General features: G+C 46.4%; 1 protein-coding gene across 2 annotated transcripts; it reads right to left on the bottom strand.

The window, feature by feature from the left end:
• Nucleotides 1-376: 376 nt before the first annotated feature.
• LOC136552006 (zinc finger protein WIP2-like) lies at nucleotides 377-6,196 on the bottom strand. Of its 2 annotated transcripts, none has more exons than XM_066543550.1 (2): nucleotides 5,233-6,196; nucleotides 377-1,173 (listed from the first exon to the last, which is right to left on the bottom strand). In XM_066543550.1, the coding sequence occupies exons 1-2, from the start codon at nucleotides 6,034-6,036 to the stop codon at nucleotides 658-660; spliced, it is 1,320 nt and encodes a 439-aa protein (XP_066399647.1). In that variant the 5' UTR covers nucleotides 6,037-6,196; the 3' UTR covers nucleotides 377-657. The 2 variants fall into 2 exon arrangements, with proteins under 2 accessions (XP_066399647.1, XP_066399648.1); XM_066543551.1 differs by having other exon boundaries at nucleotides 377-1,134.
• Between the last annotated feature and the right edge of the window lie 6,031 nt (nucleotides 6,197-12,227).

The raw sequence follows: 12,227 nt of genomic DNA, 5'->3' as shown, positions 1-12,227 counted from the left end.
ATTTTGAATTGTAAATTTGAATTTTTTTGTGGAAAAACATACTCTATGGGCGGTTCTAGATTGAACCGCCCCTACAAACAGGTATTTGTAGGGGCGGCTGGTAATACGAGCCGCCCCTACAAATCTATTTGTAGGAGCGGCTGTAGTAACAGCCGCCCCTACAAATCGATTTGTAGGGACGGCCTGGGAACCACCCCTACAAATACATAATTTGTAGAGACGGTTCGGTAGGGGCGGCTGGCCAAACCGCCCCTACAAAAGGTTACCAGCCGCCCCTATAAATGCTTTTTTTAAGTAGTGGATGACTCAAGTTTCTGAACAGTGCATCGATCGATCACGTATTCACAAGCTAGCTGTTGACACATTCATGCCCGTGATTGATTCCTCGTGCCAGAGAAGAGCCGTGTGCAGTACTTAAGCTAGGACGGAGCAGATAAAGAGAACATAACAGCAGCGCTGCAGCAGCTGCGAAATGAAAGAAGAGCTCGATAATCTCTTTACTATATAGTACAACAGATTTTCTTTTGCACTTGCAGCGGTCGGCCGGCCTATCGATCATATACGGTCTTTGTAGTATGTATATAAGATCGACCTGCCGGCCGGCCGGCTAGTAGTAGAGAGCTCGATCGATCCATAGTAGATGCCTGCATGGATCGGTCACATCGACCTGGCCGCCGTGGCCCCGTCGTGGTCGACGTCGGACACCGCGCCGTCATCGTCGTCGTCGAGTGCCCCGCCACACCCGGAGCCAGCAGCGCCGGCGCCGCCGACGAAGCCGTGGCCATGGCCGAAGGCGCGGGCGTGGTCCTTGAGCGAGCGCTTGTGCTTGAACTCGGAGCCGCAGAGGCAGTACCAGAGCCTGCCGCAGTTCTTCTCGTGCGTGCGCCAGTCGCCCTTGACGGCGAAGGCCTTGCCGCAGCGGCGGCACAGGAAGGGCTTGAGCCCGTGCTTGCGCTTGTAGTGCGTCTGCAGCGTGCGGAAGTCCTTGAGCGGCTTGGCGCGCGGGTGGTCGATGTTGTTGCGGCACTCCGGCGAGCAGCAGTAGCACGGCAGCCGCAGCATGGCCGTCGGCTGGATGCCCCGCAGCGACTCCGGGCCCTTGCGGTACTGGGACCCGTGACCCCACATGTGCATCTGCATCCCACATCCATCCAATTCAGGCCTATCCAAATGCTAAAGTTCAGAGATATCACATCGGAGATCACATCAGAGTATTATATCGGAGTGTTTCGATAGTAATAATAAAACAAATTACATAAGTTCTCGGTACTCCGCTTGACGAATTTATTAAGCCTAATCAATCCATCATTAGCACATATTACTGTAGTACTACATTGTCAAATCATGAACTAATTAGACTTAAAAAATCCGTCTCGTAAATTAATCACAATCTATGCAATTAATTATTTTTTAGTTCATATTTAATATTCTATACATGTGTCCAAACATATGATGAAATAGGAACTAAACTTTAGGGGCAGAAACTAGACGAGGCCTCAGGTCAATCACCCACGCAATGCAACGGACGTACAGACATATATATACACGTACTAGTACGTACGATCAAAAGCACAAAGAAACAGCGCGCATGAATACATGTACAATGTGCAGTATCCTAATGTCCGTACATGAGTATACTTGCTAGCTATACTGCTATAGCCTATAGCTATAGGGGCTTAGCGTACATGCTTTGTTTTTGAAGCGAACGGGGCCATGATCATATGCTGCAATATCAGGTAGGGCAGTGTTCATGTGATCATGCATTCATGCATGCATAAGAAGGTAACATTAATTATTACTACTGTTACTTAATTACTACTACTACACTTGAGTTCAGTTCATAGATCTATCACTTTCTCGAAAAGGGTACAATTTTAGCCTAGTAACATATCAAACCGTATTGAGCTTAACCAAATTTATTCATAAAATAAATATCAGTTTTTATAATATCAAATAAGTAGTATTAGATTCATTAAAGATTGATACTCTTTTTTATAAACTTAGTTGAACTCTAGATAGTTTGACTGAAGATAAACTAGAATTATATGCCTTAGGTTGGGGTACTAGATTCATATATAGAGCTACCAGTGGTAGCAGTAACAATACTATATATGCCATAAGGTTTGAAGGCGTTGTATATTTCGAGAGGCATATACACCTACTAGTATGCATTATGCATATGCATGCTCATCTCTTCGACATTTGTTGCTTATGATCAGAGAAGATTGGCTCCCGTAAACAGTGTTCTCCTACTATGCCACAGACTCTTTTTTTTTTTTTACTTTCGCATCACCATGTCAGTGTGTGGTGAAACCGGATCAGAAGCCGCATGAGAGCAGAGGCCTCGCATGCAAGCTTTTGAAAGCGAGGGCTGTACGTCTAGCTAGCTTCCAGAGACTAGCTTGCAAAATAGAGTACGTGTTTGTGTTGTTTCTTTCGGAGGAGAGAGAGAGAGAGAGAGAGAGAGAGAGCGTGTGTGTGTGTTTGTACAATTGTGCCGTGTACGTACGTGCGCGATTGCGTCCGTGCACAGTGAGCGTGGCAGGACGGCATAGCTAAGCTACAGCAACAACACTGCACAACTCTTGCAGTCTCGGGAGGCGTGAAGGAGGCACAACAGCCAGCGAATCCCAAGTCAATGGTCAATGAGAGATTTGAGACTGATCGCTGGTTGGTTTTCTGATAAGCTTAGTTGGTGCTGGTTTATTTTGAGAGAAAAATATTATAAACCAATAAACGAACAGGCTGAATATAGCTATATCCAGAGGACCATATTCATTCTGTTCATCTATTCTCGTCCTGTTCGGCTCGGCTGCTAAGCCAGGCGATGCTGTGTTGTTGGAGAAAAAAAACATTGTACAATAGGTGATAAGTAGTTCAAGCGAACAGGAGAAGCTCATGTTCACATGGACATGATCAAAGATATACTAGATGAGTGGTAATGTTCTGGCCTTCTGGGAGATCAATCGATCATCAGGGCCAGTGGTGTGGCTTAGTGGCTGTGTAGACAAAAGAAAGTAGCGGCCATGGCCTACAAGCAGAGAGGCTCAGGCTGCCGCAGCGATGGATTTCCACAGATCGACCAGACACGCACGCACTGCCTGATGACCAATGCAAGCTGCATTCATGCATATGCAATATGCATGCTCATCGATCTCTTTCCATGACCTGACAGGCAGGCAGCACACCATGCATCTGAATCTGATGACCAAGCTACATCCATGCCATGCCCAAATGAAATTGGACACAGAGACTGCAGAGAGAGAGATGCAAAGACGACGGAGAGAGACAGATCTTCTCATGGATCTCCACGCAGCGCCACTGGTCTGCTGGCTGCTGCGCGCGGCCTCCATTTCCCTGCATGCATGCATTCCCAAAGCAAAGACGAACTCCCGGATAAAAGCGAAGGCCTCCCGGAAAAGCTCAAAAGTGGCATGCATATATGCATGGCTTCTCCTGGACCTGGCCATGACTGGTCTTGTTCAATCACCCGAAAAGGCGGCAACTGCATGCGACCGGCCTGCTGGCCTTTCTGAGCTTAATCGCCGGTCAGGGGGCGCCCGGCCGGCCAGAACAGACAGGAGCACGTGTATGTAATCTATCTGGCGAGCTACTACCTGATTATTACCTCCGGCTCTTTCACATGAGCACAGCTAGCTACCCAAAGGACAATGACCATTGGAGAAGAACTGTTTTCTGCTTCAGAATTGTGTACATTTCTCCAAACCGTGACCAAAACACCCTAATGTGCATCATCTATGCTACTTAATAAATCAACAAAAAAAATAAAGAAAGAGAGGAGATTTGCGTAGCCACGCCTTTGGAGGTTCTACACATATAAATTTTGGTATGTTAGTAACACGAGCACGGATCTACACATAAATTTTGGCTCCTTCACGTCCGCAACACCCGCGACGTCGGCGTGCAACTTGCGATTGCGACCGACACGGGGAAGTCGCCCTACCTGGAGACCCCAGCGGGAAGAGACTTGGCACTACCTCGAGGTGTACTTGCACAGCATCGCGAACACACAGGGAGCGGGTAGAGGCTTTGAGCTCGCCGTGGCATGGGACGTGGCGCTGGTGACCAAGGTGTACGATGCGCTGCTAGCAAGCTGGATGGATTGCGAGGAGGAAGAGAATGGTGAGTAGAGAGAGCAGACACAATAAACTCGATCTTGGCATGCTGGCGGCAGTAGACAGAGATAGCCACTTCAGCAAAACCAGGTTCTAAAACCACCTCAAGGGGTTAAATAGACAGTTTTAAGATGTTCAAGGGGTAGAATACATGATTTTGTAGTTCAGGGGGTGAAGTAGACACCATACCGAACGTTAGGGGCTAATATAGACTTTTTCCACAAATTGCACTAACCATAAGTCAACAGAAGGGAAATATTTCTTCTTGGCTCTCCAGAGGAGCTGGCGAAAGGTGACCCTGAAGATCTCTGAACATCACGAACTGCTTGCAGGGATCACTCTGAAAATGATGTCGTTTCTGATTGTCTAGATGCTTCAACTCATATATCACTTGAGATTTGATATGTACTGCCTACGACTATCACATAATTCCGAGATCAGATCATTGTTACACGAGCACGGATCTACATGGATAACATGTATTTTTTTCAACATATATCACTTGAGATTTGATATGTACTACCTACGACAGGCCAGCTTGGCGACTGTAGAAACTTTATTTAACCTAGCTAGGTACTGCCACATCATTCAATGTTAGGTAACTAGTTCCAATTATTGGGAGGGAGCTAGGGGATCGACATCTACGACGTTCCCTTGTGGGTTGCCCAAGAAGAAACTAGCAACCCCAAAATTATTTCGTTCGTCCTCATCAACGGACAAGAAAATAAAAGTCTCCGAGTAAATAAAGAAGACAATCAAACACAGCTAGGTTACTGATCAACAACGGAACGAGTTTAATGGTTCAAGAGAAAATTTCAGTTTGGGAATCGTAATTGCCAGCCTTTAGACAAACAGACTGTTTGTTTGTTGGTTTCAGTCAGCCCAACCAGCTAGCCAATAATATTTTTCTCTCACAACGAACCAGCACCCGCCAACCCAACCAGCGAACAGGCCGAAAACCACTTCGATTTGTTAGTTCAATTATTTCAATTGAAAAAATTGAGGAGAAATGCATATATGCATGGTGCAAGCGGCAAGAAGAAGAACGACAGTGAAATGAAATAATTAATAGATGTGACTGGATCGATCAGCTCACCTGCATGTTGTTGTATCGGTTGAAGGTCTTGAAGCAGACGGGGCAGGAGAACTGCGTGGGGCCGATGAGGATCTGCGACGGCGTCGGGATCCAGTACTGCCCCTTGTTGAGCCGCCCGATCGGTGTGGACGGGAACCCTAGCGGCGCCGCCACCGCGGTAGTCTCCTCCTCTTCTTCCTCCTCCTCGACGCCACCGTTCTCCCTGCTGTCATCCTCCTCCTCGCCGCCGTCGTGGTTGTGCTGCTGCTGCCTGCGGGCGCCGGCGGAGAGGTTCGAGACCAGGTCGGCCGCGCCGGTGCTAGTAGGTGCCGGCGGCAGCGGCAGGCCGATGCGCAGCGCCACAGTCACGTCGCCCGCCGCGGAGCCTGGGCCGGAGCCGTCGGCAGCGTCCTCCACGTCCATCGGGTCACCCGCGGCCTTGGCGTTCAGGTCGGCGAAGAGCCCTCGCTGTCCCAGGCGCTGCTGGTGGCCGTGGTTGCTGCTCGTGGTGGGGCCCTCCTCCTCTCCCTCGTCCCTGTCCTCTTCAGAATCCAATGCCGGTGCCCGGCGGCGTTGTTCCTCCTGTCGGGTGATACCGATACCGCGTGGGGCGGGGGCCAGAGAGAGCAGCGGCAGGGCTTCCCGGAGCGGGGGCGAGGGCGGGGCGGGCGCCGTCGTAGCAGATGGCTGCAGATGATGCGCAGCGAAGAAAGGCAGGGAGGGGTAGGCGGCGGCCGGCACTGGCGCCGGTGGCGCTGCGGGGTGGTAGTAGTAGCGGTGGTGCTGGGGATGGCTGTTGATGAAGCTCGTGTAGGGATTCTCCATGGCAGCAGCACCGGTCACCGGATCGGAGGTGGTAGTAGCTAGCTAGCTAGCTAGGAGTACCTTGCGGCGCGGCTTTGGTGCACTGTTAGCTAGCTCCTGGCCGGTTTACAACTACAACTAGCTCCGGCTACACAGTGGTAGACTTAAAGCTTGTGTTGTGTGCGGCGAGGTGGTTGCCTGGTTGGCGTTGGCGACCGGGTTATTATAGGGGTGGGTGCGGTGCGGGCACGTTTGGAGTATTCACAGTGGCGCTTCCATCCAGCATGTCTAGTGCCTGCTGCTTGGCTGCTTTGTTGGGTTGGAAGAGGAGCTGTGAGGATGGTGCGACTGTGTTCTTGTGTTTCTTTGAGAGGAAAGCCATCTGCTATTTTGATGGCGCTATCTATATATGTGCAGCATATATACAATTCATTCATTGTGCATTTGTGCCTGTGAAGAATGTTGCTGGGCTGTTTCTGGTCTAGTAGTCAACTAAAAAAAGATCAAAATTCCTTTTCAAATACAGAAGCTGCCTTTACTGCAGGACTTCTTCTCCCCGGCTCCTACAGGAATTTCGATGCTCGTCGTTAAATTCCTTCGAAGAGAATTGTCCTACGATTATTCATGTTTTCCAAAAACCGATGCAGGCTCCTTATACAATCACAGTAAGCGACGTTGTTTTGCACATCAAGACGGTTTCAGAAACATTTCAATAATAACCACTAGTTTTTGTTTCGGAGTATATAATTTGTAACATGGCAAAAAGTATTGTATTGTAATCAATATTTGGTTTGGCTGACTTCATATCTGAAATAGGGCCACCTTATTTGTGATTGGAGTACACACTTAAGTGTTGAAGCTGCCATACATCAGACAACATATATTGAACATCTAGAGTCTAGACTTAAGAAACATCAAATTTCTTCTTTAACAGAAAGACTCCAAATTGGTGATCTGTAACCAAGATATTCATCCAAAAAGCAGCAGCGTGCAGTGGATGTAAAAGCTGCTACTAGCTAGGGCCCAAGGAAAATGCCACCGCCCTTTCTCCTAGTCCTCGCCGTCGCCGCGCCTCCACCACCTAGGGCCCCTCCCCTTCATACTCTCCAGTGCGTCTGCGGGGGATAGGAAGGAGAGAGGACTCATCTCTCTTTTCCATTGTTTTTATATCAGTTTGTTTAGGATTTAGCTCAAATGAATTTATAGCGAAATCAGATGATTTTCGGCCGGGGGTCTTGTTACTTGCGATGACTTCGGTGATTGCCATGACGATCGTTGTTGCAGGCATCGATTTTATCGGCAGCTAGCCAATTTGTGGCCATTATCTGCAAGGGGAGGTGTGCTCCTAGGCACTCCCAACAAGGACAGATACTCCGGGTCATCAATCTTGTCGTCGATGGTCGTGGATAGAAAGTCAAGGATTGGAGGTAATGAATCGGCATCCTATTTTGTATTCAATGATGTAACCGTCGATATTCTTTCATCGATGCAGATATGTTTTGGACTAGTTCCGGAACGTTAGATCTTGCGGCATGCCCAATGTTTCAGGGTCAATCGTTGGATCCGGCATAAAAACTGCACTCTGGCTTCGGTGTTCAATAAGGTTGTGTTCATCTAGAGCATCAGTTGCATAACAGGAACTAGGGAAGAAGATGATGGGAGAATCTAGATATACTATTATGTATTATTTATTTTAGATTTTTTCATATGTAATTTGCTGATGTACTGTGTTGAGTTTAAACATAATTCCCCACTTCCCTTCGCAAAAAAAAAGATATTCATCCAAAAGTTCATATATATCCATAGAGCCAAAACTAGTTATTAACTTATTTCCCCTCTATTAAAGATTATTGGCGGGAATTGTCATTGTTTATTTTATTTTATTCTATTACAACTTTTTTTTTTGTTCTTGCATTGGATCCTTTTCTCAACCTTTGTTTCACTTAAATGCAGCCTTTTGGGACATCATTATAGTTCCCAGGAATTTCCTAGCGTGCAAACTTGCCGAACAAGGGTGATTGAATGGGCGTATTATGTGAGATATAGTCAATATAGTACTCTAATTAAGAAACACGCAAGTTTTAAAGAAAATTAATTGAGTACCTATTTGAGATGAAAAATCGTCTCTGTGTCCAGGTACAATATTTGGTACTACACGGATACTCATGTGAGTCCTAATATTTCGTGAAGAAGCTGGTTTCTGTCTCTCTCTTTTTGGTGCAGAATGTTGGTGTAGTGGTCACTGTAGTCCTAATATTATCTGCAATATATGAGCGACAGGCAGGTATCTGCACAGTCGATCCATACACATCAGGAAGTTGTACGTGCTACTTTGCGATCTCGTTTTCTCTCAGGTCAGGGTCTCTACCAGTCACGGATTAATGGAGACGAGCCGACGATGCTATTTGCCGTGTTGTAATCAGGACACCGACACCTAAAGCGCTCCATCCAATGGCCAATACGGATGAAAATATTGCAGATAAGCTAGGAGCCAAGAGAAGCTTGCAATTCACACGTGTATATGTGGCCAACAGCTTGTACTATAGACATCGCTAATGATGATTGGACCTTGCTGGCTATATCGAATCCCTGTAGCGCTAGTTTTTATTTGTTTTTTTTTTGTTTTTACAAAATGTTTGCAAGAGATTCGTGATGCGTGTTAGCTTTGTGTGTAAGAACTTCTAAGGTTTCGTAACCCGTGATAGCTTGGAGTATAAGGGCAGTCCCAATGCTGTATCGATGATGGTTTCTATCCTCATTAAATGACTTGCCACGTAGGCAAAACGCTGACATGGCAACATAATTAATGAAGAAAGAGAGTAAAAATCATAGAAATTGTTTCCTCATGAAGAAATCAGGTCTACTCTTGACACAATGCACCAAGAAACCATGAAATCGACATTGGGGAGTTTCTAGGGAGCTCGTGTCGCACTCCCATTGGAGGAAGAAGATGGAGTTGTAAGAGAGAAAGAGAAAATAATTATTACTCATAGAAACCATGGGTTGAAAAGCAGTACCTTTTTGGTGCGGTATTCTATGTTATAGAAACTACTAGTTTTTTTTATTAGGACTGCCCTAATAGGCACCACCTCTGGATATTTGCCATGCGCATGCCGATATTTCTCGTAGTTGTTGTAAATTAATACGTCCAGATAAATGCCCATACCTTGTACCAGCATCATGTATTTTTGTTCATGTCTACGGCGATAGATTTGATCACGGCAAGCATCAGTAGTTAAATAGTCCTTGCAGTGCCTCAGCCATCTCCTTCATCTCGGCGGTGATGCTGATGCACAGCACGCGCACTCTGCAGGCTTCCATCACCGATAACAACCGCTACAGAAAAAAAAAGATTTACAGAGATACCTCTATTTTTAGGCCTGGTTTAGTTCCAAAATTTTTTTCCAAAAAGTGCTACAGTAGCCATTACATCAAATCTTGTGATACGTACATGGAGCATTAAATGTAGACGAAAAAAAACTAATTGCATAGTTTGGTTGGAAATCGCGAGACGAACGTTTTGAGCCTAATTAGTCCATGATTGAATACTAATTGCCAAATAAAAACGAAAGTGCTACAGTAGCTAAATTCTCAAATTTTCCCTAACTAAACACAGCCTTATATTAGAAGTGCTTCGACGCCGAGGCGGAGACGCACCGGTGCGGCAGGTGTGGGTAGAGGAGGTAAGGGAACTGGGATTGATAATCCACTTGTTAATTGATCCAGCATATTGTCGATACGGGACCCACAGGATACCCCACAAAGGAGAGAGAAGATCTAGTCTAACTAGGATTCTTCCCTTGTAATCCTAGTAGTAGTACTATTCAGTAATCCTACTAGGAACTCTCATTGTAAACTGACTAGGACTCTGGCCTCCTGACTATATAAAGGAGGGCAGGGCTCCTGGACAGAAAGGACGATAATTGTACAACACAACATATCACAACCAATCCAACGCAAAGGCTAACGCCGACTGGACGTAGGGTTATTACTCGATCTATGATCGAGGGCCTGAACCAGGATAAATTGACTGTCTCTTGCGTTCACCGTCGAGTTCTGCAATACGCTGAAGCCCGAACAATACTGCCCCGGGTATCCCCGTGGCAAGCTATCGGTGGCAAAACATCGACAGCTGGCGCGCCAGGTAGGGGCTTTTGGCGACTTTGCATCCGAGAGCTCGATGTACCTCGATAACATGATCTTCCCGATGGGATCAACTTTCATCTTCGGCTCATGGATCTGCGAGGCAGACAACTACGACAAGCTTCAAAGCCGTCTCCTCGAAGATCTGGATCATCATGAAGAAATTCCTATTTCGACAACTACGACGGATCAGCTCACCAGAAGATTCGCGCAGCTCATAATATCCGATTCAAATAAGATTTCACGGCTACGCACATCCGACTCGAATTCAAGCTCCGTATCCAAGGTGAAGTCTAACTCGAGTGCTTTCGAGAAACCGAGTTCTTTTTTGGCAGGATTCCAGAGCACAATCCAAAATAACTCAGATTACCCTCAGAATTCTTTCAAAAAGTCGAGTTCTTTTCTATTTGGGCTCAACAACACAGCAAAATCCTATCAGGGACAGTTCGAAAGGTCTTTCAATCCAATGCTTGGGATACCATTGACAGGAGCCCAGGAGGGTCTCGTGCTAACAATAACATCGCAAGATTGTATCATCCACTGGCTAGGTTCCATTCCTGAAGATAGCGGAACCCAACTAGTCGGCACAACAACAACAGCTATTCTACCTTACCAAGAAGGAGACTCGATCTACGACATCGAGACGTCTACTGAAGTCATCAGCAACTCTGACAGTATGAAAACTAACACCAATAATAGAACGGCTCACGCACGGGAAGTGCTCATGGTTCGACATCCTCGGTCACCATTAAACCCCCCAGAAGCACCCAATGTCAGGTCATCAGATGAATCAGAATCCAACATATCACCCTTTGCCCAGGGCTACGATGGAGAAACCAAGAGTCAGAGACAGGCTAGAGAAAGGAAAAACAAGTTGAAGCAAGGGCGCCAACACCGTGCTAGGCAGCGTAGAGAAGCCTGGATCAGATACGAGTCAGATTTGGCTGAATACGATAAAAGAAAATCACAACAAGAAGCCGAAGAAAGACGCACGGTGAATACGCCTTACGATAAGATTCGAGAAGCATTAGAAGAACTCAGGGCAACTTCACATCACGGAGAGAAGTACGAACAGCTCCAGGACTTGCTCCGGTCGACGATCCCAAGAACGCATGAAGAGAGAGCCCGATCGAGACTACCCGCCAGATCAACAACCCGCAGGCAAGAAGATCAAAATCAAAGGAAGTTCGCTTTCGAAAGACTTGGGCCAAGTGGAAGCAATAACGGAGAAAGTAGGAAGGAACATAATTAAGGCCACTAATTTGAACAACCAAGGAAGACCAGGAGTAGGGTGCCTACCCAGACAGCCTCGCAGACTTATTCCCATCAAAACAACACTTGGCTAGAAGAAGGTGCCGAATCCGAATTCAAAGAAGCCGGAACGCACGACAGATTCCCCTATTTTGCGAACAGGTTGGCATCAGTACGATTACCTCACAAATTCAAACCGTCTAACCACTCTAAGTATGATGGCAAAACCAAACCAAGGCAATGGCTCAGAATATATTCACAATCAATTGAACTAGCCGGAGGAGACGATGATATCAAAACCTTGTTCTTTCCCATGGCACTAGAAACTATGCCCCTCCAATGGTTCGACAAGTTAAATCTAGGATCTATCAGAAATTGGGAGGACTTGCAAAGAGCTTTTTGTGAAAATTTTGCAGGAATCATTACACACCCAATCACTCATGCATAACTGAAAGGACTCAAGCAAAAGGGAGGCGAAAGTCTCAGAAATTACTATCGACGATTCGACGAACTACGGGCTCAAGTGCATGACATCACCGAACGAGAAGTAATTGAAGCCTTCTCTCATGGAATCATGGCTAGGTGGCAATTTTAAGATTTCTGCAAAGAAAATCCGAGAAACAATGAAGAATTCAGGCGAACAGTGGAAAAGATGATTACTGCAGAAGAAAAAACATGAGAGAGGTTTCCGGATAGGAGCAACCAGAACAACCCGGATAAGCAAAATCATCGAAATAACAGACATCAAGAAAGAAAATGTAGACCAGACAATACCGTGGCAATGGCCGACAAATCAAAGAAGTTTTCTAAACCCAGAA

This window comes from Miscanthus floridulus, chromosome 4, assembly GCF_019320115.1.
Source record: "Miscanthus floridulus cultivar M001 chromosome 4, ASM1932011v1, whole genome shotgun sequence".
Lineage (NCBI taxonomy): Eukaryota > Viridiplantae > Streptophyta > Magnoliopsida > Poales > Poaceae > Miscanthus > Miscanthus floridulus.
Note: the sequence above shows the minus strand (reverse complement) of the source record. Positions and strands in the feature narration are given on the sequence as shown.